At 46.1% G+C, this 25,369-nt stretch overlaps 1 protein-coding gene across 1 annotated transcript in view; it reads right to left on the bottom strand.

Moving 5' to 3' along the window:
- The window catches only part of MTOR (mechanistic target of rapamycin kinase), a 107,779-nt gene that overhangs the window by 1,228 nt on the left and 81,182 nt on the right, over window positions 1-25,369 (bottom strand). The window contains exons 37-57 of the mRNA XM_080921177.1: window positions 24,596-24,711; window positions 23,462-23,579; window positions 21,812-22,060; window positions 21,121-21,221; window positions 20,685-20,781; window positions 20,354-20,452; window positions 20,143-20,265; window positions 19,826-20,008; window positions 18,198-18,332; window positions 17,836-18,010; window positions 14,890-15,025; window positions 13,634-13,781; window positions 12,826-12,948; window positions 8,859-8,941; window positions 7,135-7,207; window positions 6,736-6,810; window positions 6,113-6,248; window positions 5,294-5,359; window positions 3,934-4,014; window positions 3,671-3,751; window positions 393-498 (exon numbers count right to left, since the gene is read on the bottom strand). Of these exons, the coding sequence (XP_080777303.1) occupies window positions 393-498; window positions 3,671-3,751; window positions 3,934-4,014; window positions 5,294-5,359; window positions 6,113-6,248; window positions 6,736-6,810; window positions 7,135-7,207; window positions 8,859-8,941; window positions 12,826-12,948; window positions 13,634-13,781; window positions 14,890-15,025; window positions 17,836-18,010; window positions 18,198-18,332; window positions 19,826-20,008; window positions 20,143-20,265; window positions 20,354-20,452; window positions 20,685-20,781; window positions 21,121-21,221; window positions 21,812-22,060; window positions 23,462-23,579; window positions 24,596-24,711 (2,504 nt within the window). The remainder of the gene's footprint in view (window positions 1-392; window positions 499-3,670; window positions 3,752-3,933; window positions 4,015-5,293; window positions 5,360-6,112; window positions 6,249-6,735; window positions 6,811-7,134; window positions 7,208-8,858; window positions 8,942-12,825; window positions 12,949-13,633; window positions 13,782-14,889; window positions 15,026-17,835; window positions 18,011-18,197; window positions 18,333-19,825; window positions 20,009-20,142; window positions 20,266-20,353; window positions 20,453-20,684; window positions 20,782-21,120; window positions 21,222-21,811; window positions 22,061-23,461; window positions 23,580-24,595; window positions 24,712-25,369) is intronic.

Below are 25,369 nucleotides of genomic sequence, written 5' to 3'. Positions count from 1 at the left end.
ACTTTTGGAAGAACAGTCAGTGGTCTTAACTACTGAGCCATCTCTCCAGCCCTAAACCGTAGCTCTTAAAGCAGCTGTTACTTCCAAATAAGATTACATCTCTCAGTTTCCCATTAGGCAAGGAACATTCTCAGAGCCTACAAACTTCTAAAGAGACATGAGCCCATAAAGAATGTTCTTTATGACCACTCTACATCTTTTCATATCTGGATTTGAGGCTTCAAATGAGTCCTTACTGCAGACTAATTTATTTTTGAGACATGCTTCACTACTATAACCTTGGCTCTCCTGAAACTTTAGAGATTTGCCTGCCTCTGCATCCCCAGCGCTGGGGAATAAGGGCATGTACCACCATGCTTGGCTGAGGAGACTTCTTTGCAAGGTTCACTCACCAGCCAATGTAGCACTGGCAGAGGTTCTCATGGGATGTTGCTTGTTTGATGAGCAGTTCCACTTGGGTTGGAACATCCAAAGTGTCATCATGAGAGAAATCCCGACCTAGGAAGCAGAAATACTGTCATCTGCACTTGGCAACAACACAGCCCATGTTCTTGTTTGGCTCAGCTTAGCTGTCTGTGCAGCCACAGTCACCAAAGCAGGAAGGACAGACCACACCTGCATTGAGAAATTCATTGCTGTTACCTGCAGGCACACTGGTCTCTTAATATAGACCCCGTTCAAACATATGGCTAATGGGGCTGTTCCAAAATCAGATTTGAGAAGTGGACAAGGTCATTTAGCTTGAACCCCACAAACCTTCACCAGTGTTTCCACCGGAGAGTTAAGATTTTGCTCCCACACAAACTCACCAGCCTAACTAGCCAAAAGAGCTTTTTTGATAATATGCTTGTGTTTTAAGTCAAATTCATTTTACTATGGTAATCAATAGCCCAGACGCCCAAATATCTAGAAGTCTACTAAAGATAGCGCACAAACATGATTACAAATTTCTATTTAATTATTCTTTTAATTGTTTTATTTAGTTCCCCTCCCAGAGTCCTTTGCGTACCATCCTTGCTCAGGGCCATGCTAACCCTCTCTGTATCATTCCAATTTTAGTGTAGGTGCCGCCAAAGCGAGCATGGTTTTCTTTTTTGTTTGAGATTAACTTTTACGTGCCCCAGTGTTTTGCCTGTATGTGCTCCATGTGTGTACCCTTGGAGGTCAGAACATGGAGTCAGATGCCCTGGAACTAGAGTTAACTGACAGTCATGAATAACTATATGGATGCTGGGAATCAAACCTGGCTAGCCCACAATTATAACACCTCTTTTCACCACAGAGCCACCTCCCCAGGCCCATCCTGCCTCTTTTTCTTTTCTTTGAGATGGGGGAAGTGTTTTGTTGTCATTGGGTTTGGAAAGCTTTCGTGTAGTGTCCGTCAGCTGACCTGAAGTATGTAGCTACCTGCTCAATCTGATTACAGATGATTATAGACCTCTGGAACCACTTTTGAGTATTTCTTGCCTTGTTCTACTACTAGGATTGCAGGTATGAACCACCACACTTAGCTGGCAAAGTGCCTTTCTAGTACCACAAGGACTGTGTAGGTCCAGATCTCCATTGATACTAGAGTTTCTCCACTTGTCACGGGCTACACTGGATGGCTTCTTTTTATCAGTCTCAAGAATTCTTCTCCCAAAGCCAGGCATGCGTTCCTCTCCTCTGAACATCCTGCCCTGTGCTCAGGTCCAACCCTCCTAGACATTTGAATACTGATTATGTATAGTCTTCAGTCTTTCCTTGATTACATCCTTCTCGCAGGGTTTTGTTGTTTGAGTGTTTGAGACAGGGTCTCTTTGTCTTCATAGCCCTGGCTAGAGCTTGCCTCTGTCTTCTGAACACTGAGGTCAAAGCTATGAGGCATCATGATGGCCTTTTCAGTTTTGTGAACACACTCTTTCTTAGACGTAGGGCATGGCTCAGGGAAGGGTCCTTTTGTACCATGGTCTCAGCACCAGGACTTCTGCCCACCACAGCCTCTGGTGTGTTCACTTACTCCTCCCTACAGAAGCTGCTCAAGAGCTTTGTTATATCTCACTTTTCTTGCCTCTATTACATTCTCTTCAACAACTTTAGTCTGGTTATCAGGCTCCACACACCTCTCAGATGGTCACCACTGATGTCATCTTTGACTTTCTCACATCTCATGTGTCAACGGCCATCTTTGCAGGTTTTATTTTTGTGTTGTACTGGAGCTCTTACTTAGTTTTTGTGTGTGGCAGGCAATAACATTACTGAGCCACAGCCCTAGCCCAGCCTTTGACCTGCCTTCCTCAAGACGTCTTGCATCTGAGGTCTTGATTTCATCAGTAGTTGTCTTGTCTGCACAGTAGACAAGACATGCCCTCCTCCTGGTGCAGTTGGTATCACAACACAAAAAATCAGGCCTGGTTCCCTCCCCATTGCACCTACCTGCCCTGGTGGTTTCCCTGGGTTGAATGGCAGCCTGGGATCTTCCTTTTACCATCACTCTTATCAAAAGGTTCTAGATACACTGCTCCCTCATCCTGACATGTTAATGTCCTCTAGGAGGTCTGAATGAGAATGGTCCCCATAGGTTCCTACATTTGAATACTTGGTCCCTAGTTGATGGAACTATTTGGGAAGGATTACGAGGTGTAGTGTTGCTGGAGGACTTGGGTCACTGGAGGTGGGCTTTGAGGTTTCAAAAGCCCATGTCATTTCCAGTTAGTTTTCTATGCCTCAGAGTTGCATATCAAGATGTAAGCTCTCAGGCACCAAGCTTGCCTGCTGCTGCTATGCTTAGCATCATGATGCTTATGGGCTACTAACTATCTAAAACTGTCAGCTCCAATAAATGGTCTCCTTTATAAGTACTGGTATCTTAGCAGCAGTAATAGAAATTTAACTAAAATACTCCTTCTTACACGTGAGCTCCAGTAGTTTCCTTAGGAGATGTTTTTGGGACTTCTGGATTAAATCAAACTGTTGTCACAAGGCATCACAGCCTCTTCTCCACTCAGTGACAATGTTCCCCTTAGATTCTGAGCCCTGGAAAGCCAGGGAAGCTGCATTTTTCCACTTGTGTGGCTCCATTATTGATTTAATTGATTAAGCACTCCTGACTACAGAACTGGCTGGCTGATGCCCAGTGCCTGGAATCCCGTGTTTTCTGTGATGTTTATCTCCTGTTATGGTTTCTTATTATCACTCAGATGGAGAAAAGCATTCAGAGGTTACATAGGAAGTGAGTGTGGATTGAAGTCTCTGGCTACTCGGCTCCACTCTTCATAAACTAACCCACCCCATCCACAGAAGAGGATCAGTTGGACTGGTTGCTTCTTTCCAAAGTCATACTTGGCTCCCCGTCCATCCTTCCAAAGCATGCTAGTAGCCACAGTCTATCTAAGTGGTCAGACACCTCCAGTGTCTTTCCATGAGGCCAGTAACTTGCCTTTGGAGTTGGCTGGTTCTGGAATCCACCCAGATTCCAACAGAGCCTCCTTCATCTCTAGAGCTAATGAGGTTAAGGGATGTCAAGTGATATTAAGAGTCTGCAGCAACAGGACCTAGAGGGGTGCTCCATTGTTTCCTTAATGCTACTCACAGCCACGTAGAAATAAATCCCAGGACAGCAGGCTGGCCACCCACCGAGAGAACACTCTTCTCATCAGGCTTCATGTCCTTTTAGCCACCACACACTCACCAGTGAGCTTATCTCGAACCCTGTTAATAATCTGAATAGCTTTCTTGTTTAAGGCTTCTGGTTTCACCAAACCGTCTCCAACTGAAAGACACAAGAGTAGAAACAATAGGTCCAAGGCTGCCCTGCTTTTATGAAACTTATCTCTAAGTGTTAACAATTCTGTGCTCTTCCCTCTCAAAGGCAGCTCTGTTGATTCCCTCTGGCTTTTCACTGTTCACCGTAGCTTCTACCTGTGCAATGAGCTCCTCCGAGCACGGACTTACTGAAAGAATGGATGGATTCTGGCACAGTGGTCCCTGCTTTCTTATGGGCGGGTTCTCCAAGTTCTACACCGTCCAAAATTTCTAGGAGAAACAAACAAACAACCCCCCTCAATTAGCAGATAATTCAATTAGTAAAGAACCAATAGTTTCTCATACATCTTTTGAGGTTTTCTATATTAACCGCTGAGCCATCTCTCCAGCCCCTTTATTTCCATTTTAAATTATGTGTATGTGTGTTTGTATGTGGGCTTACAATAGCCATGTAAGGTATTGGGTGCCTGAGACCAAAGCAGTTGGATCTCCCTAGAGTAGGAGTTACAGACAGTTCTGATCTACCTGATGTGCGTGCTGGGAACTGAACTCAGATCCTCTGGAAGAACAGTATTGTGCTCGTATCTTCTGAGTCCTTTCTTCAGCCCTGTTAACATTTTGGGGGGTGGGGTTGGGGTGGAGTTGGTTTTTCTATGCAGCCCTGGCTGTCCTGGAACTCATTCTACAGACAAGGCAGTCCTCAAACTCACAGATCCCCTTGCTTTGATTCCCGAGTGCTGGGATTAAAGGCTGTTATTCTTTCCAAAATAAACATTACATTTATGTATGTGTTTTTATGTGTTGGGGGTGGGGAGGTGAAACAGTATGTATGGAAGGTCAGAGGTGAACTTTTAGGAGTTAGTTCTCTCCTTCCACTGTTTCTGGTGGATAAAACTTAGGTGGCTAGGGTTGACCATGAGTGCCCTTACCACTGAACTGCCCTTGTTAGCCTCAGGGCTCACTAGTCTAGGTAAGCACTTGTAGAGCTACATCTTAAGCAGACATCAGAGAAGCACGTCATAGGCTGGAGAGGTGGCTCAGTGGCTAGGAGCACCTTTAGCTCTGGTGGCAGCCCTGACTTGTTGCCCAGTACTCATGTGGCTCACAGGCATCTGTAACTCCAGTTCCAGGAGATCTAGCACATGCTTCTGGCCTCCACCAGGCATGAATGAAATGCACAAACATACATGCTGGCAAGACGCCTATACACGCACAAAGAAAAAGAGTAAAGCAATTCGTTTCTAATTATTTTAGAATGTGTTATTTGTTACTATTGTGAACGTCTGTGTGTGGAGGAGTGCATGTCACAGCTCAGCTGTGGTCAGAGGACCTCATGGGTCAGCCTCTCCTTCCACCTTTTATGTGGGTTCTGGGAACTGAACGCAGATCACCAGGCTTGAGTGACAAGCATCTTGACAAAGCCCCTTTTTCTTTTTTTCAGACGGGGTTACATGTAATCGGGGCTAGCCTCACACTTGCTATGTAGGTAAGATGACATCAAAGACTCGGGGCAAAGCAATGGGTCTGCCATTTCCCGGGGTGTACCCACCTACTGACTGGCCTGCAGAATAGGAGTCTGTCCTTGTTCGGGATCGCTTGTTGCCTTTGGTGTTTGCTAGGAAAAGAAAGGATGAGTTAGAAGCACTTTGGACTGTGACTTGAAAGAAACTTGGTTGGAAATGTATTTTCTTATGATCATAAAAACATATTTTTTCTTTTCCTTTTCTTTCTTTCTTTTTTTGAGACATGGTTTCTCTGTGTAGCCCTGACCTCTGAAACTCACCCAGTAGACCAAGTTGATTTTGAACTTACAAGAGACCATCCTGCCTCTGCTTCCCAAGTGCTGGGATTAAAGGCAGGTACCACCACCCACCCAGCTAAAACATATATATGTTTGTTTTTTTTTTTTTTTTTTTCAAAAAGCTGTAATGCTGAATCTGCCACCTGGATGCTCTCCACCGCAGGCCTAACACAGACAGGTCAGTGCTGGTTTACTCATAGGCCAGCAGAAGCCTCCATAGTTAGAACCCTCCAGGGAGTGGAGAAGAGGGCCACACTCACAACTATCTGTGTTTTCCACTAAAATACTAGCTTCCTACTTTACAGCCAAACAAACAAAACCCACCAAGGTATAGTTTATCCAGAAAAACATCTCCATTAAACAGCTAAGCTGGAGCGTTCTCTAGCTTGTAAAATTGTTTGGAATTCCTCTCCAGCTCCCAGAACTGCTCTGTAATTGTCAGGGATGAAAACATATACATATACATATACATATACATATACATATACATATACATATACATATAATTTAAGCAGCATAGGCAGGCTTGGAACTTAATAGAATCCATTCCACGTATTTGAAGCTTACTGTCCATCAGCCTCCAATTCAGCAAAGGGTCATAGACAAAGGCTTCTAGCACAGCCATGACACTGTCCTTGTGTTCCCGAAGCACTTCCATCACTGTGTGGCATGTGGTTCTATAGTTGCCGTCCAGCCCGGTAACCTGCACAAAGGTCAGAAAGAGTCACTAACAGACCCAGGCCGGTGCAGACACACCTGAAATGCTGACCTTTGGAGGTCATTTCTTTCTTTCTTTTTTTAAACATTTATTTTGCTCATGAATCTTTAGATTTATGACTTAGGCTGGGCAGACGTTAGTTGGGCCAATTCTCCTGTTTTAGATTTTATGTATATGAGTACACTGTCGCTCTCTTAAGACACCAGAAGAGGGCACCAGATTCCATTACAGATGGTTGTGAGCCACCACGTGGTTGCTAGGAATTGAACTCAGGACCTCTAGAAGATCAGTCAGTGCTCTTAACCGCTGAGCCATCTCTCCAGCCCCTGGAGGTCATTTCTAACGCAGTAATGGAACCTGCTACAGAAACCACATGGGCACTCATGCACTCTAACAAGTATGGTTGTCCTCAGAGAAAAGTATGATTGTGCTGGCTCCATTTCAAATCAGTGTGTACCCAGAATCCACTCACCTCCATAGCATTGGTCAGCATCCTTGTTAGTCTAAATGGAATCTTTTCTGGAAATTTCTCTCTGGTCATAGCAACCTATAGGGTCATGAAAGGAAGAAGCAAACCCACGGTGAGATTATGTACTGCAGCTGAGGCCAGGTGAAGGTGGTGGCTTCTCTGTGCTCTGATTTACATCACAGCAAAAAAGAGCATTCCCATTGAATTCAGTGAGAGGACATTTATCACAGGCATTTGAAAGATGGCTTAAGAAAACAAAAACGGAAAAGAGGGACAAGTGCTTGCTGCCTGGCCTTGGCCAGTGTGCATGCAACCGGGGGCAGGAGAGCCCTCCTAGAAGAGAGCCTGTGGAGAGAGAAGGGAAGGCCTCTGGGACTCTGTCAGGAGGGTTAGCATATTCACCTCAAAGCAGTCCCCAAAGTCAATGTGCAGAATCTTTCCACTTAGCCGGTCCAGCATCAGGTTGGATGGGTGCCTGAGGGACAAGTAAGAGCACGAGGGATAAGAAGGCAGCCCTGATGATCAATTAGCTGGCAAAGGCCCACACTTGGTTGTGCCCTGTCCCCACATGCCTGTGTTGCACAGACTTTGTGCCTTACTCAGTGTTTCCTAAACTGCTGCTTGCTGCCTCAGAGATGCAAAGGCAGAAGAAAGGCCTGTGGCAGAGGCTGTATGACCACAAAGCCTAAAATATGTCATCAGTCTTGCATTCTTTTTCTTTGGATCTTGAGTCCCTAGGAAAGTAGTTTCTTTTCTTTTTTTTTTTTTTTAAAAAAAACACATTTTATTATTTATTTATATTTATTTCATGTATATGAATACACTGTAGCTGTCTTCAGACACACCAGAAGAGGACATCAGATCCCATTACAGATGGTTGTGAGCCACCATGTGGGTGCTGGGGTTTGAACTCAGGACCTCTGGAAGAGCAGTCAGTGCTCTTAACCACTGAGCTGTCTCTCCATAAAGTAGTTCCTTTCAAGAGTAGCACAGGTCTATCATTCCTACCAAGCAGCTACCAGAGGGCTTGTCTGCTTGAACATCTGGATCAGATTAAGTCTTTCTTAGTTTGTTAGTCTTTCATCAAAGGCATGCTGCTAGGATTTCAGACTACTGGTTTCTAGAGCTCTGTGTGTGTATCTTTAGACACACCAGAAGAGGGCATTATTTCTTATTACAGATGGTTGTGAGCTGCCATGTGGTTGCTGGGAACTGAACTCAGGACCTCTGGAAGAGCAGCCAGTGCTCTTAACTGCTCGGCCACATCTCCAGCCTCCACCACTGAGGCTGTTTTTGAGACAGGGTCTCATTGTGTAGTCCTGGCTGTCCTAGAACTCAGAGATCTGCCTGTTCTGCTTCTGGCTCTTGAGTGCTAGAGTCAAGGACTTTTCCACCAGGTCTGGCCCACTGGTCTTGTCTTTTAAAGATTAAGATCTCGGTTCGCTGCTGAGAGTGATCTCAAAATCGTAGGCTGGGAACAATCATCAAAAAAGGTCGCAGATTCAGGTGATATTCCAACCTCAGCTCCCAAGTGCTGAAACTACAGGTATATGTCAGAGCCTGGCTTGAGCTTTTATTTGGAAGTAGGGGGCAAAAATGATTTTTACTCTCAACTGCATAAAACATAATTACAAAAGAAAAGCAGGAGACATTAAAGAACCGTTTTTGTTTACAGTCTTATTAGTCAATGTCTGAATATTCCTGATTTTTTTCTTTCTTCTTTTTTTGTTTTTTTTTTGGGGGGGGGCATAGTACTGAAAATCAAACTTTTGTTATATATTAACTACACAGTGCTTTTCTGATGAGTCTACCCACAACCCTGAATTCTCTCATTGGTATTACACTTTTAAGTTTATTTTGTACAACAGAGGTTCTGCTTTGCTTGGTTTCATCTTAGCACAGCGGTGATTGATCACTTTGTTAAATTAGTAAATTACTTTGAGGACCCTTTCTGCTCTTGCAGGCTGCAGTAATCCTACTTTTCAATAAAACTATGCTTGATTGTCTTTCCAAATTGTTATCCAAATAGTTATTGATTCAAAGGTTACATATTTGTAGAAAACAAAATGAGACCATTGAAAATAACTGGAGAAAGAAACTCAAAGAAACAAATTAAACTCACTCACCTGTCTCCAAGGCCTAAAATGTATCCGACCATCGACATGACAGCCAGGGATCGGGTGTAGTTGGTTCTTCGGTCAAACCACACCTATAGCACAAGAGCACATGTGACAACAGTCTATAAACCAGCAGTGTCAGCAGAGTTAGAGCCAGAACAGCTGCTCTTCTATTCTACCAGTGACCAGCTAGAATGAATGACAACGAAGATCCCATTTGTCATTATAAACTGTGCCTCAAAATCAATTTCATCAGAAAGGGGTTGCACTTGGGTAAATAATGAATGAGCTTTTTCTTAGGAATGTGAAGATGTAAGTGAAAATATCCACTTTAGGAGCTCCACTTGAGACTGTGAAGATAACCCTTCTTTCCAAGTCATTTGGTGCATTTAATGTCATTCCAAAAAGTGTCAATGGCCCTGTTTTTGAGATTTCAATACAACGGTCCTCAAATTTATGAGGTAGAAAAAAACAATACAGAAGTTGTCTTAGGGTTTTATTGCATCATGACCAATGCAAGTTTTATAAAGGACAACATTTAATTGGGGCTGGCTCACAGGTTCAGAGGTTTAGTCCATTATCATCAAGGCAGGAACATGGCAGCATCCAGGCAGACATGGTACAGGAGGAGCTGGGAGTTCTACATCTTTATCCAAAGGAAGCCAGGAACTCACTGGGCATCCTCAGGCAGCTAGGAAGGCCTCCAAGCCCACCCCAGAGTAACACATTTCCTCCAACAAGGCCACACCTCCTAATAGTGCCCCTCCCTGGGCCAAGCATATGCAAACCATCACATTCCACTCCCTGGCCCCCATAGGCTTGTTCAAACACATGAGTCTATGGGGGCCATACCTAAACATAGCATAATAAAAAGTACATTTAGTCCAACTTCCAAAGTCCCCATAGTCCGTAGCAGTATTAACAATGTTAAAAGTCTGAAGTTCAAAGTCTCTTCTGAGATCATCTAATCATTTAATTGTAATTATCCCTGAATTAAGACAGGAAACCAGCTGGGCAAACTCTAAACTCTGCCATCTCCATGTCTGATGTCAAAGTGGTCTTCAGATCTTCAACTCCTTTTTCATCTTTGTTGACTGCAAAAACTGTTTTTCTCCTGGGCTGGTTCTACTTCCTGTTAGCAGTTTTCTTAGACAGATATCCCAGGGCTCTGGCATCATTAACATCTTTGGATCTCCAAGGCAGCTTCAATGTTACAGCTGTTACAGCTTCTTGTTTCAATGTCTGGGATCCACACATGATCTTCTGGGCTCCTCCAAAGGGCTGGCTTCACTTGTCCAGCTCTGCCCTCTGTAGCACTTCAATCTCAGGTTGATCCACTATACTTCTGCTGTTTTTCTTGGTGATCATCCCATGGTTCTGTCATCTCTAATACAGTGGGGTCTTCTGTTGCAACTAGGCTTCACCAATAGCCTCTCTTAGGTTCCCTTCATGGTGCCAACCCTCAAATCCTTTGCATGACCTCTTCAAGAGGCTGTACTTTCACCAATGGCCTTCCACAGCCTCTCACAGTCCCGAGTTTCAGCTGCTCTTCATGATACCTTCATGCCTTCAAAACTAATACCACCTGGATGATTCTTATGCATTACCAAGTACAGCTGCAGCATGAGGTACAACCTTGGCTATCTCTGGAACACAGCCTTTTTGGTGCTCTCAGAAAACACTTCCCAGAAGATTTCACTTCAGGGATGCTGATTACTTCTTAATCACCACTGATATCTTAGTTCCAGATACCCAGCATCAACTGTCCCAGTGTCTCCTTCTCCTCTTGAATGTAAAGTCAGAGACGCATGGACACATGGCCGAAGCCGCTGAGTTCTGCTGCCTGCGGGAATTGAACATTGCCCGCCTTGTTCTCATACATTATCACAAGCTTCCTCTTTTCTGACTCCTTCACTACCTAAGCTTGTCCATACTGGATCCTGCTCAGTAGCTGACCTTGAATTTAGAGATCTGTATGCCGATCTCCTGGGATTAAAGGTGTGTACCACAACACCTGGTTTAAGCATTTCTTCACCTAGAACTTGCTCTGTTCTAGGCTGGCCTTGAACTCAGAGATTTGCTTGTCTTTGCCTCCTGGGATTAAAGTTTGTACTAAGTTGCCTGGAGCTAATTTAGCTGTGTGGGATCTTGCCCCAAGGTCATTACTCCCTTAATTCAATTTAATATCCTCAAACACAGGATTCAGCTCCATTTCATGTCCTAGTGTCTGTTTAATACTCAAACCCTATATTGTGTATTTTTCCTTCCTCAACTTGCTCCTTTTCATTAAAATGCTCTTCATAAGAGTGAACTTTAGTAACCACACAAAAGAATTTACACCAGGCTGTTTTGAGACTTCCTTTTTCAAGACAATTAATCTAATTCTCTTCACCTTAACCTGAGGCAAACTCTTTGGACAAGGGCAAAAAGCAGCATGTTCTTCACCAAAATACTACAAAAACAGTCTCTAGGCCACATACTGAAATGATCCACTAAAACAGCTTGGCCCAAGTTGGCATATTTCAAATCACTCTCAGTAACAGTCTTCCGTATTCCTACTAGGACAGCCCCATTTAAAGGCTTCCACTGCTTTCCAAATCCAAAGTCCCCGAATCCACATTCTTCAAATAAAAGCATGGTCAGGCCTATCATAGCAACACCCCAGTCCCTGGTACCAAGCTCTGTCTTAGGGTTTTATTGCTGTGAACAGACATCATGACCAATGCAAGTTTTATAAAGGACAACGTTTAATTGGGGCTAGCTTATAGGTTCAGAGGTTCAGTCTATCATCATCAAGGCAGGAACATGGCAGCACCCAGGCAGGCATGGTGCAGGAGGAGCTAAGAGTTCTACATCTTCATCTGAAGGCTGCCAGCAACACACTGGGCATCCTCAGGCAGCTAGGAAGGAAGGTCTTCAAGCCCACCCCAGAGTAACATACTTCCTCCAACAAGACCACACTAATAGTGAGTGCCCCTCCCTGGGCCAAGCATACGCAAACCATCACAGAAGTAGACTGTGTGAAGAGACTTGTATGAATGACTGGTTTTCAAGACACAGAGATATCGATTAGATGGCTCTAAAGCTAGCTCCAGGGGAGACTGAGCTCAGTGTGTGAGCATGAGCAAAGTGCTGTCTCTTAAAGCGGGGGAGAGGGTTGGACACTCTGGTAAACAGTGAGGTAGTAGCTGATCATTAAACACTTTATTAAACCATATTTACTTATCTGTGTGTGTATGCCTGGGAGGCAGGTGCACAGGCTACAGAGTTTGAGCCGAGGTCAGAGGACAACTTGTGTGACCTGGTTCTCTCCTACCCATTTGGGTTCCAGGGACTGAACTTAGCTGTCAGACTTGGCAGCAAGTGAACTGAACTGCCAAGGCATCTCTCTGGCCCAGGTTTATTTCATTAAAAAAATTATTTTTATGTGTAGGAATGTATGTATGTGTTATGTACCACATACATGCCTAGTGCCTGAGATGGCCAGAAGGATGCTGAGTCTCTTGGAACTGGAGTTACAGGATCTCAGATATAGTTCAGGCTGCCTTAAAACTTTATGTAGTAGGGCTGGAGAGATGACTTAGCAGTTAAGAGCACAGCCTGCGCTTCCAGAGATCCTGAGTTCAATTCCCAGCAATCATATAGTGGCTCACAACCATCTGTAATGTAATCCAATGACCTCTTTGGGTATCGAAGAGAGCTACAGTGTACTCACATTACATAAAATAAATAGATCTTAAAAAAACAAAACAAAAGCAAAAAACTTTATGTAGTAAAGGATGGACTTGAATTCATGGTGATCCTCTTGCGTCAGCCTCCCAAATGCTGGGATTATAGGCATGAACTACCATTCTCAATTTAACCAGGCTTCAAAAAGCTTTTCATGAAGACAGTGAAAGTTTCTCAGTTAACCACAACAAAAAGGAGTATATGTCCTGTCACTCGTGGGTGCTTGTGAAGGTGTCTGTGGACATACCTCTGAGCTGGGGCTTTTCAGCCACAGGAGCTTGGCCAGGTCATCTCCAGCTGTGTTGTTGACAGCATGCTCAAACACCTCCACCTTCTGCATCAGAGTCAGGTGGTCATAGTCAGGAGCCATCTGAATCAGGACAAAAACCAGTCAGTGAGAGAGGAGTCTATGAGAGGCAGCTCAAATGTAGAACAGGCTAGGGCCAGGCAGAGCTGCATTCTGATACCAACAGCAAAGCTAAGACAGAAAGGAAATAACATGGCAAAGGGAAAAACAATGAGGTTTCTTTTTTTTTAACAAATAAGGTCTTATTATGTAGCCTGTGCTGTAGACCAGGCTAGCCTTTAACTCAGAGATCCGCCTGCCTCTGCTTCCTGAGTACTGGCATTAAATAAAGGTGTGTGCCACCATACCCAGCAACTTAAAAAATACAATGTATATCTGTATACATATATACACATATACTTTTATATATAATACACATATTATTTTATATTATATATAACTATTTAATTTACATATAATACACACATGCACATATATACATGTATATATATATACACACACACAAATATGTTTATGTGTAATAATTATTTTGTGTGCTTGGAGAGGTCGGAGGACAATTTCTGGGAGTTGGTTTTCTCCTTTTCCTGTGGATTCTGGGGCATCAGGTCTACACAGTAAGAGCTTTTATCTACAAAGGTTATTTGTTTTATTAGTTACTTCATTAAGCCTTCTTCCATAGTGATTTTCCTAACCAGGCAGGTGTGTGGGTGCCCACAAGGCTCAGGGGTTGGCACGCAGCAGCACATACCCGCAGCATGATGCGATGCTCAATGTTCAGGAGGATCTTCTTCTTCTCTCTGTAGTCCCGGATGAGGGCATGCAGTGTGTCACAGTGGGGCACCCAGCCAATGAGGCCTGAGTTGGTGGACAGAGGGATGACAGCATATCTCTGGATGCTGGTGGCATAGGGAAAGAGGGGTCATTGCACAGTGACCAGCAGTACAGCTTTAATCAGCTTAGGACACACAACACCTTTGTGGAACTCCCAGCTGCAGGATGTGAAGAAGGCACCCCAGAAGGATGCCATGAAAGCCACAGTGGTCCTCAGCTTGCCTCACAAACTCACCTGTGTTGAGCAAGCAACGAGTGACTACTTACAATGCTAAGGTAACCTCTTGTGAAACAGCCATGGGCTTAAGGGACAGAGGTGCAACCAGGGTTCCACTAGCCTTGGTCCAGGGGGAGAACACCAATTTGTAGAATCTGGTCTAAATCTTGAAGCATTCCGGTCTGAGATTTGTTTTTGTCTTTTTTTTTGAGACAAGGCTTCTCTGTGGATCCCTGGCTGTCCTGAAACTTGCTCTGTAGACCAGGCTGGCCTCGAACTCATAGACCCTCCTGCCTCTGCCTCCTGAGTGTTAGGATAAAAGGCATGTGCCACCACGCCCAGTCCCTTCTGAGTTCTTTGAGAGATCACTAAAGGCATTTCACAACAGCAACACCCTAAACTGTCTGGAGAATCTTCTTGTGTTGGGGACCTTGGTAATGCTTGTCAGAAACTTATAATGTTAGTTTTGTTTTTTTGAGACTAGGTTCTTGGGCTGGAGAGATGGCTCAGCCATTAAAGGCTAGGCTCACTACCAAAACTATAAGAGTTCCTGGCCCGTGCAGAGACTGGGTTCTCTAAGCAGCCCTGGCTGGCTTAAAACTCCTTGTTGGCCCAGGCTTCTGAACTTGCTGCAGTCCCCCTGCCTCTGCCTCTGTTTCTTGAGTGCTGGGATTATAGATGTGTGCTACCATACTGAGCTATTTTTGTTTTAAGACAGCTATTTTTGTTTTGTATACCTCATGTAGGCCTTGGCTCTCTATGTAGCCTGGGCTAGCTTTGAATTCTTGCTCCTTCTGCCTTGACATCCCAAGCTACAGGACTGCAGGCATGCACTACCATACCTGGCTCAGGTGCCAAACTTTCAAAAGTCAATAATAATACATGGTTATGTGGATAGTGTAGGATGAAATGCCAAGTGTCCTAAGAGCTCATGTAGGACACAGTGTTCTGAGTACCTCAGGTTCTTGCGAAGAGAAGTTGGGTCATTGGCCAGGAGTGTGTTCACCAGGCCAAAGAGCTGCATCACTCGTTCATCCTGCCGCAGATCTTCATGGCCTTTCAGGAGGAAAACAAACTCGTGCCCATTGCTGCCTGTGAGAAACGGGGAGCAACAGAAACAGATCAGCACAACTTCCTACCCAAGACCACCAGCAAATGCCAAGGCCTATGAAAACCTCTCCCCTTCCTAACCATATGGTCCCCATAGACAGGCACATACACACTCGAGAACTGAGGCAAAGAACAGTTCTGCTTTGGTTAAAACAAAACTGTTTCATGAGGACTAAGAATTATTATGTGTTGAGACCCTATAGGTTCTCTGTTCCCCATTCCACTGGCCCTTCCTGATCCCTATAGGTCACATCACCTGGAGCCCCAGTGGGTATGCCCAATGGGACATCAATCCCTACTGATGTGTCAGAGAACATGAGAAGGGGTGCTGTTTTGGGTTCTGAGAGGATGGCTCAAAGAGAGCCACTGCAGAATGAATCTAAGCTTCTCAGGCCCAGGGTGATCAGCTTCTGAAGGACTGACCTTGGAAGTTCCCTAGAAACACTTTTTATTGTTACACAAAAGGAACTTTAGCAAGTCAATTTCTGCATACCAAAATTTCTTATCTGGGGCTGAAGAGATGGATGGCTCAGTGGTTAAGAGCACTGACTGCTCTTCTAGAGGTCCCGAGGTCCCGATGCTCTCTTCCCTATGGCTGAAGACCGTGTATTTACATAAAAATAAATAAATCTTTAAAAAACCAAAACACTTCTTATCTGATCTAGGAGTTCTCTGGAGAGAGCCATTACCTAAGCAATTCTCAGCCATAACTTTCTAGTTTGACAGGCCTGTCTGGGACCAAGTTATTATGCAAAGACTCCAAGGATCTTTCAAAAGGATAATTCCATACAATCTTGGCTAACAGTTACTGACAAAAGCCTACTTCAAAGCTGATGTGCCACCGCTCCAGATTCATAGTGAAGGACAGGTCAGGAGATTTGCCCCACAGTTGCCTGGGCAAGTAGGTCTGCAGGCACTCTGCTAACACTTCATTCTCTCTCATTCTGATTCTTTCTCTCTCTCTCTCTCTCTCTCTCTCTCTCTCTCGTGTGTGTGTGTGTGTGTGTGTGTGTGTGTGTGTGTGTGTCTGTGTGTGTGTGTGTGTGTGTGTGTGTGTGTGTGTGTGTGTATGTGTGTGTGTATGTGGTTTTTCTAGATGGGGTTTTTTTTTGGAACTAGCTTTTAGACCAGCTTGGCCTTGAGTTTGCAGAAAAGCACTTGCCTCTGCTTCCAGAGTGCTGGGATTAAAAGTGTGCACCACCCAGCTGACAGTTCATTCTTCAGCTTCTCTTTAAAGAGACAGAGTCTCAGGCAGCCCATTCTGTCCTTGAACTTGTAGCCATCCTCTTGCCTCTGCCTCCAGAGTGATGGGATTATAAGTGTGTGCCACCATGCCTGGTTTATACGGTCCTGTATGTCCAACTCAGGGCACTGTGCATGAAAGGATAGCACCTACCAACTGAACAATACCCATGGTTTTTATATTGCCAAGATCATCATTTGTGGGACATGATTATTTGATGGTGGAGAATAATCACTATGCTTAAGAAACAAGCATTTAAAAAAGTGTTGTTATTTTGATTGTGTGCATGAATGTGTGGGTCTGTCCAGGAGCTTGTAGAAGCCAGAGGGTTCCCCTGGAGCTGGAGTTACAGGCGGCCTGACGTAGGTGCTGGGAACAGAGCAGCTCTGTCAGAGCAGCGTTGAGTTCTGAGCCACTGGGCTATCTCTCCAGCCTAGAGCGAGGAAGGAAGCTGGCAGTGTGGCACACCTTTGACTCCAGTGCTCTGGAAGGAACACTCCAGATCTTAGTACTCTGAGGGAGCACTCCAAATCTCAGTACTCTGGAGGGAGCACTTAAGATCTCCTAGGCACATTTCTGTGAGTTTGAAGCCAGGCTGGTCTACAGAATGAGTTTCAGGACAGCCAAGGCTACTTAGTGAGGAGAACTTGTCTTGGAAAAAACAAAAATCAAATAAATAAATAAAAAAGTCAAGAAAGGATGTGTGAGCCATTGGGTACTCCGAGGTTGGTCTGACTGATCAGGGGTAGCTTTGACTGTCACTGCTCCATGTGTGTCCCTCCCAAAGATACTCACTGTCAAGGAGGAGCAGCTGCGTTCCCTGCTAGAGCCTCCACACAAGCTCCTATGAGATACAAAGTCTGGGCTACACAGACAACTCTCCAGGTAAGAGCCTGTGCTACATGGGGCTGGGGAGAGGGCTCATGGGTAAAAGAATTGGTTGAGGACCCAGGGTCACTTCTCAGCACCCAAATGACAGCTCACAAACATTAATAACTCCAGCTCCAGGGGATTCAACACCCTCTTCTGGACAAAAGGGATGCACGTGGTGCAGGGAGGGCGTGTCTGCCGAGTGATTTCGAAGAACCTGAGGCCCTACCCCAGCACGCACAAAATAACCTAGGTGTCCCGTAACCCTAGCTCCAAGTGGGGCAGAGACAGGAAGATTACTGGGACTTGCTTTCAGCCTAGCAGAGAAAAATGAGGGCCCCAGAGGCTCATATATATCCGGGGGGGGGGGCAAGGGGAGGGTTCTGTTTTAAAAAGCAGTTGACATGGAGTGACACTTTGTGTCCTCTCCTATCTCTGGCACCTACAATCACATGCACTTACAATCAGGAACACACGCACACACCCCTCACCAGTTTCCCACAGCTGCCCACCACATGAGTGACAGACAGTCTGCTACTTCACGCCAACAAGTACAGCTCTGGGCAAACAGGGAGCTTTATAAGACACAGCAGGAGGAGATTCACTGTCCTCTCTTTCTCTGCAGCAGGTGAGATGGCAGGCGATCGTTTTAGAAGAGAGGAGGTGTGCCAGTTCTTACCCATCAGGGTCAGCTTCCGAGGCCTCTGCTTGGATGTGATGACTTGCAAAGACGGGGCTATGGACTGAATTCGAATGATGGGCTGGTTGGGGTCATATGTTCCTGGCACAGCCAATTCAAGGTCTCGGCACATCAGGAGTTTGGGGGATACGTACTGCAGCTCCAGGGACGTGAGCTGTGGACAGTTAGGAAAGGACTCAGACTTCTGCCTCTCAAGGAAAATGGAAATGCAGTCTAAGTTCTCTTTCAGTAAACGACTATAAGCAATTGCTTGTCCTAAAGTCTCCAGCAGAAGCAAGGCTGGATGTACAGGGTGAACCCAGGATATTGACAGACAGCCTGTGGGAGCCTCAGGAGCCTACCTGGGGTAGCTGCTTGGAGATCCGTCTGAACACGTGATAATAGAGGTCCCAGGCTTGGGTGAGGTCCTTGACATTCCCTGATTTCATGTACTTTCGGCACCATTCTTGTGCCTCCATTAGATCTCGACCATATGCCTAAGAGCAAAAGCAGAACAAAGTCTCAAGTTACCAAGGTGGCCATGACCTTAGGCCAAATCCTTAGGCAGTCCACACTAACTCCAAGGGTGCCCCAAGTGGTGTAAAGGTTCCAGGAGGGAATGGCTGTTTTAACAGTATGGGCTGTTTAGTCCCAACCCTTGAGCTCCCAAGGCATGAGGATGACCTACCCCAAAAGAGATTCAGGGGGATATAAGATAACTCCTGAAAGAATCTTGTAAATTTCCAGTTAAAATTTCATTAAAATTTCAAGAGCTGAGGGAACTGCTTGGTGAGGCAGTACCTGTATGGTATGTGTGAGGACCTGGGTTTGATCCCTCCAGCATGTTATGAAAATGAAAATAATTTAAATGGGTAGAGAGATAGTTCAGAGGTTAAGCAGAAAGGCTGTTCCTGAGTTTAATTCCCGGCACCAATGGCAGCTCACAGCATATATAACTGTACTTCCATGGGATCTGATGTCCTATTCTGGTTTGCACAGATGCAGACAAAATACCCGTACACATAAAATGCATAAATAAACAAATCTTAAAAAAAAAAGCCAATAAATTTGTTTATTTAAAAATAGGGGGGTTGGGGCTGGAGAGATGGATTAGTGGTTAAGAGCACTGACTGCTCTTCCAGAGGTCCTAAGTTCAATTCCCAGCAACCACATGGTGGCTCACAACCATCTGTAATGGACACAGATGCCCTCTTCTGGTGTGTCTGAAGACAGCGACAGTGTACTCATATAAATAAGATAAACAAATCTTTTTTTTTTTTCTTCTTATACCAATTTATTCCTTCGAGGTGTAGCTGTGTAACTATGAGCAAAATGCTACCCAAAACCGCATAATGTCTGCAACCAACTCCTCCAAGCATTTCCTGGAACTGTCAGCCAACCATGAAAAGCTAAGGAGGGGCCGATCTGAAGGCCTGGTCTGGGTAAACCAGGGAAGCACAGATCTCATGGGCAACATGTAATCAAGGTGACATGGTCATTGTGACCAGGATTTGAAAGATTTGTCTAGGCTCTAGCATGCAGATATTTTTCATTTGAGAAAAATGATGATGGAGCCCCGGCTGGCCTCAGACTCACGGCGGTCTGCCTGTGTGTGCCTTCTGAGTTCTGAGATTAAAGGTGTACACACTGGGTGCACACTACACCCAGCCTAGTGCAGTAACCCTAGGAGTTTACTGCACTCTGTCTCGGCCCAAAACAGTAGAGCCCAGGGCAGCAGAGGAAAGAATGCACAAATCTTTTAAAAAATATGGTTTCTGTAACAATTACATTTTTATTTTGTTTTGCTTTATTTTTCTGGGCCTGGGTTCTAGGTCTATGCTGGCTTTGACTTTGTAATTCTGCACAGAGTCCTAGGACAACAGTTTTCTGTGCTATGACTTCTACGGAGTGCCACTTTTAAGGACAGAAGAAAGGTAGAGGGAAAGCAGTCTGAGGAGGTGAGGGTCATGTCCTGTCACTGATCCCGTACCTGATTAAAGGACGTTTCCTTCAGAGTCTGGGGACCCCGTTCCATCATAGCATGCAGGGGCTCCAGCACCTCAAACATGCCTTTCACGTTCCTCTCCCCAAAGTACAAGCGAGATGCTTCTTCCAGGCCTTCATGCCACATCTCATGCCAGAGGATGGCCACCCGAATCAGCTCCTCACTCACCTGGGTCAAAGGGAGAAGGAAGGAAACACCACAGGATGCTAAGATTGGGAAGGTCTGACGTGGAGACAGAGCATGTGCATGAGGGAGAGAGGCAATCACCAGCACCCTTGGCTGCTGCCTCAAGACCTACTCACCATCATGGCCTGCTGGACTAGCGTGTTGCTGTGCTCACACATGTTCTTCAGGATCTTGTTGGCTGCATTGTGACGGGCTGTGGTGGTAGACTTAGAAGCCACTGTCAGGGGGTAGATGAGGGCCTACGCAGACAGAGGAACACTTGTAAAGGCTAGCCAGCAAATCAATGGTCAGTGGTTTCATGAGAAAATGCTCAGGATTTGCACGTACCTGTGGGTGGTACCGGCCAATATCTGTGAGAAGCTGGTGAATGAGCCGGCCCACCAAGGGTCTGGGTGTGTCAATTCTTGCAATGAGCTGAGGTATAACCTGGTATGTGGGAAGATACATCACGCAGTGCATGAGACATGGGAAAGATGATTTTTATCTTTGTTTTCTAGACAAGGTCTTATATAGCCTCGGGTAGTCATGATCCTTTTGCCTCTACCTCCCGTGTGCTGGGATTTCAGGAATGTACTTTGGTCTAGCAGGTCTTGAAATGGTTCACCCTTCAGTTTCCTGGCACAGCAAGGGAGAATATCCTCACTGTCACCATTCTCACCTGTAACCAAGTGTCAATCTGAATGGCCTTCACTCCTTCCACCAAGGCTTCATTGACATCTGGCCAGTGACCGTAATCAAACCACAAGGTGAGGACTCTGGAAGGACAGGCAAAGTCACGGGAAACTGAGTTTTCTGGTTCTTGTCTGTTTTTCCCCTGTAGGGCTGCAAACGGTTGTGACAGAGGTAGCGGGGCTCTAAAACCCAAGCTTCATCCAAGGTCGGCCAGGGTGAGGACGTGCTTGCAGTGAGGCTGGTGAGACAGGCCTCTTGACCCTCTCCTGGTCTCTGCCTCCATCCTCATGTGTGAGGCTTGGTAAACTATCATGTCTCAAGGCCAAGGCCCAGGAGGAGAAAAGTCCATATGCTGACCTGGACTGTACTGACCAGAGACGGAACTTCCTTTCAGAGTTACATCCTCCCCACTTCCTTTTTACCTGAGTGTATCCTGGAGGTTGTTGCCTCTTGACAAGGAGATAGAACGGAAGAAGCCTTGGACAGCAGGGACAGTGTACAACAAGAGGGTTTTGGACAAATCCTGTTGAAACACAAGTGTATTATTGACACTCTACTCTCTCATCTGTAAAATGGGCACAGTTGCACACTGATGGTACCCTGCCTTAGAGGGTAGTTAGGAGTGTGAGAGCCCTGAGGAACTAATGGCATATAGAACACATTCCATAAAGGCAACTGGTTTCATAATCATAGTTTGGCATAGTATGGCTTCCTGAACAGGGCAGTAGGGGTGAAGTGGAGACTGAACATGCTGTTCTCTGTACTTTCTGGCTGCCCTGTTACAGTCTGAACTGACAGGACAAGGGGAGAAGACAGGAAAGAACAGAGCAGAGGACAGACACATCTTCGAGGCCCTGGCCTCAGAGTGGCCCTGCAGCTGTGGCAGCCACCCACACACCCGCACATGGAGGCCATGCACTGAGATGTGCTCACTGCCAGGAGGAGCCGTTCTTCAGCTGACAGCAGAAATGCGCATGCACACAGTAACAACAGCCAGTCAGTGTGTTTAGCCCCATCTATTCTGCCTCAGAGAAAGCCTCAGCTTCCTTTTACTTCACAACTATCTTCCGCTCAGAGCTGTGCCCTGGCCAGTTCTGAGTGAGGTGGAGTTACCTCAGTGACCTTCTTCTGCAGAGGGGACGGGGTGGGGCTGTTCTCGTTGCTCTCAGCCTCACTCTCGCTGTTGCTGCCTTCTGTGCTGGTGGCAGCAGCGGCGGAGGCGGAAGTGGTGGCAGCGGTGGTGGTATTGGTGATGTTGGCTCCGCTGGCGTGGCGCAGTTTCTTCTTCTCATCACGGGCTTGGTTCTGATGTTTGTAGTGCAAAACTGCTTCAAAGTTCATCACCGCCCATGCGTGCCAAGCCTACGAGCATGGGGTAAGAGTCAAAGGCAGGCATAGGCTAGCTCACATCTACTGCAAAGCCTAGAGTGGAAGACTGGATTCTGAGTGTGCCCTGAGGATGGAGCTTTGAGATCAGCAGAGTGAGTCTCTAATTCTACATACTCCAGGAAGTGGGTATTACTACAACCCATATGGTTTGTTCATCTTGAGAGCATTAATGGCACCGGGCTTTTGGTGAGCATTGACTGTAAGGTCACAATAAGAGGGGCAGTGTAAGCAAGGGGTGCTTGCTCACAAACCTTAAGGCCCTTAGACTGCAAGGCAAATGGGGGCTAGATAAGGTGGCCAGTGGGAATACCAGTAATCTTAAGGGCTCCATAAAAAAGAGGGGTTTGGCTAAGCCTTGCTCTTAAACAAGGAGGGTACAACAAAGACAGAGGCAATTAGTCTTCCTGGTGGGGAAAAATATAGGTACATGGAAGGCATAGCGCAGTCCAAGGAAATGTGTGCCTGCAGCTTGAGGCTCAAGTTAGAGGGAGGGCCTCTGGCCAAGTGCCAAAGCACCAGATAGTGAAGTCTATGTGCTGGGCCAAGGTAGCCTGTTTCATCTGAGAACGTGGGGTTTCCTGAGGTTCCCCCCCACCGCACATTTATTTTATGTTAGTGGATACATTGCCTGTATATATGTGTGTGTGTGTGTGTGTGTGTGTGTGTGTATCACGTGTATGCCTCGTACTTGTAAAAACAAGAATAGGATAGTAGATCCTCTGGAACTGAAGTTATAGGTGGTTGTGAGCTGACGAACAAGGTTCCCACTAAGCAAAATGTCTCTGGATATATTTCCAGCTCTGGGTATACAGCTATCGATAGGGGAAATCACTGATCCTGTCATAGCCTGGACTCCGTGTGTGCGCGTGCAAGCCTGCATCCCTGAGCTCCATCCCCAGCCGAAGTGCAGTTTTCAGATCAGTGTGAAGCAGTTGCAGAGGATACTTCTTATTCCAAATGTTTCTATTTTCTTCAAATCAATTTTGACCCCAGAGGGAAGAATTTATAACTTCCTAGTAAGGATGAAGATTTAGAAAAAAGTCTATGTGCTCCTCTAAAAACACCCCCTTCTAGGAATAGTGCAGCAGCTGGTCAGTCAGTAGCCGCTTTCACACATCCTCTAACTGGCCGTCAGGCATTGAGAGGCTATCAGACACTGAGGCCCTGGAGCGTCACGGGAAGTGTTCCTCAAACCAAAGCCTCCATCAGCTTCTCTGCAATTCCCAAAGGAAACTCCAGGTTTCTTGGGCTTCTGACAGACTCCGGGCATTCCAGAGACCTGGCTGTGACCCTGAGAACATGGGAGAACTCAACAGGGTGCAGGCTCTCTGTGTGGAGTGCTGAGGGTCTGGGGCAGTGCTGGCCCGCCCTCACCTTGTACCAGCTGCGGTCGTGCTCCGTGGCTGCGCTGTAGTACTGCAGCACCTTGGGGATGGTGCTCTCATTGATGCCCTGGAGGTTCAGCTGCCACTCTCCAAGTTTCAGGAAACACCTGAAAACAGAGGAGCAAGAGCCCATGTTGCTCTCTCCCATCAAAGGCCCGAGGGAGAAGAGCAGATTGCTAGGAGCAGCCCCAAGACTCCTGACAGTTACTCCTGCTTTCAAGAGGCAACTGACGGATGTTCAACCCTGTGAAAGGAAGGGGAAGGGGTCTGTAGAAAATCTTAGAGGTGTCTTTTCTTCAGAATTTTGTCTTCCAATGACAGTATAAGCCAGGTACCTGGTACAGGTGTACCTGCATGGACCCAGCTATGCTTTATGGAGGACAGTTTTGACTACAATTTTTTCTCCCTGATTTTTTCCCTCCTTCTGTTCTCCATTCCAGACAGCAATAATGCCAATCTGTTGGTTGCTACTCCAGGCACCGCTCTCTGTGCTCGATTCTGGGCTCCACTATAACACCTCACATCACATCGGAAATAGGTGTTTTTATTATTCCTTTACATGGTCAGGAATCCCAGGCACAGAGAAACTAACCTACCTAGAGTCAGAGCTGTCTACACATCAAGTTAATAAACCAGGCACCTGAGTCAGTGAGAAGGCTCAGCAGGGAAAGGCACTTGCCACCAACCCTGATGACCTGAGTTTGATGCTTGGAACCTGTAAGACGGAAGGAGAAAACTGACCTCTGCAAGGTATCCTCTGTCTCCACGTGCATGCCGTGACTTGAATCCAAGTGAGAATCGCGCGCACATATGCGTGTGCACGCTCGCACATGCGCGCACACACAGACACATGAGCACACAGACACACATACACACACACACACACACACACACACAAGTGAATGTAAAATTAAAAAATATATTTGGAAATATGACAAGCTGCCAACTGGAGGCTAGCACAGGAGGCTGCCAAAGCCTTGGGAGGTCAGGGGCAGAGACTGCAGCAGATGAGCTGATGGCTGCCTAGGACCGTCTGTGGAAGAGTGAGAGACGCCAGCAGCAAGCTACTATAGAAGCCGTGAGTGTGCCCTTGCATCAGGGCTGGATGGTGGGCAGGGCTCACCTGGCCATGAGCTTATGCAGCTCCTGCTTGTGCTGCTGGTCCTCTGTGGCAATGGCGTGCTGGGCCTGCTGCTGCATGGTCTGCACAAAGTGCTGCATGTGCTGGAAGGCATCGATCTGTAGCAGGACAGAGGCAGAGAGCCACTTGGCACATTGCCCAACCTGTCAGGGCACCTAAGCCAGCACTTTCCCAAAGGAGCACCCTGGGATGCAGGGTGAGGGCCTACTGGACAGAAAACAGGGTGTGCTGCTGGAGGAGATCCGGGCTATCCCAGAAAAGTCATCATTTACCTGTTTTAACTTTCCCCTGCCAATTCTAATTATCATTTTAGTTAGTTCTGGGAAACCTACAAGTCTGACCAACCCAGGTAAGAATTCACATGAAACAATAGAAATCAAGTGCTTACTTTACTAACAGTATATTGCCCTAAGGGAAATGTGGCTGATAGGACAGTTTCTAACTAATAAAACTTTAGTATGCATTTAAAACACTAAGACACTGGGATGCTTCATCGTGGCAAAACTACAGATGTAGAGATCAGATAGAATCCCCAAACTCAAGTAAAGCAGGACCAGAGAACACCTTCATGCACCCAAGCGGAGGAGGTAAAAGACACTAGCAAGGCAGGCCACTATGTGAGCAGGGTGGCTTGGGAACAGAATTTACAGCATCCTCCTGCCACTAGATCTTGGATCTACCATGAAGCTCTGGGACCTGACAGGAGACAAGCAGCGAGCACCTGAGTGAGGAGCAGTGCAGGGCCAGAGCTAGATA

Source organism: Micromys minutus (genome assembly GCF_963924665.1).
Source record: "Micromys minutus genome assembly, chromosome: 9".
Taxonomy (NCBI): domain Eukaryota; kingdom Metazoa; phylum Chordata; class Mammalia; order Rodentia; family Muridae; genus Micromys; species Micromys minutus.
This window is presented reverse-complemented; position numbering and strand designations above follow the sequence as displayed.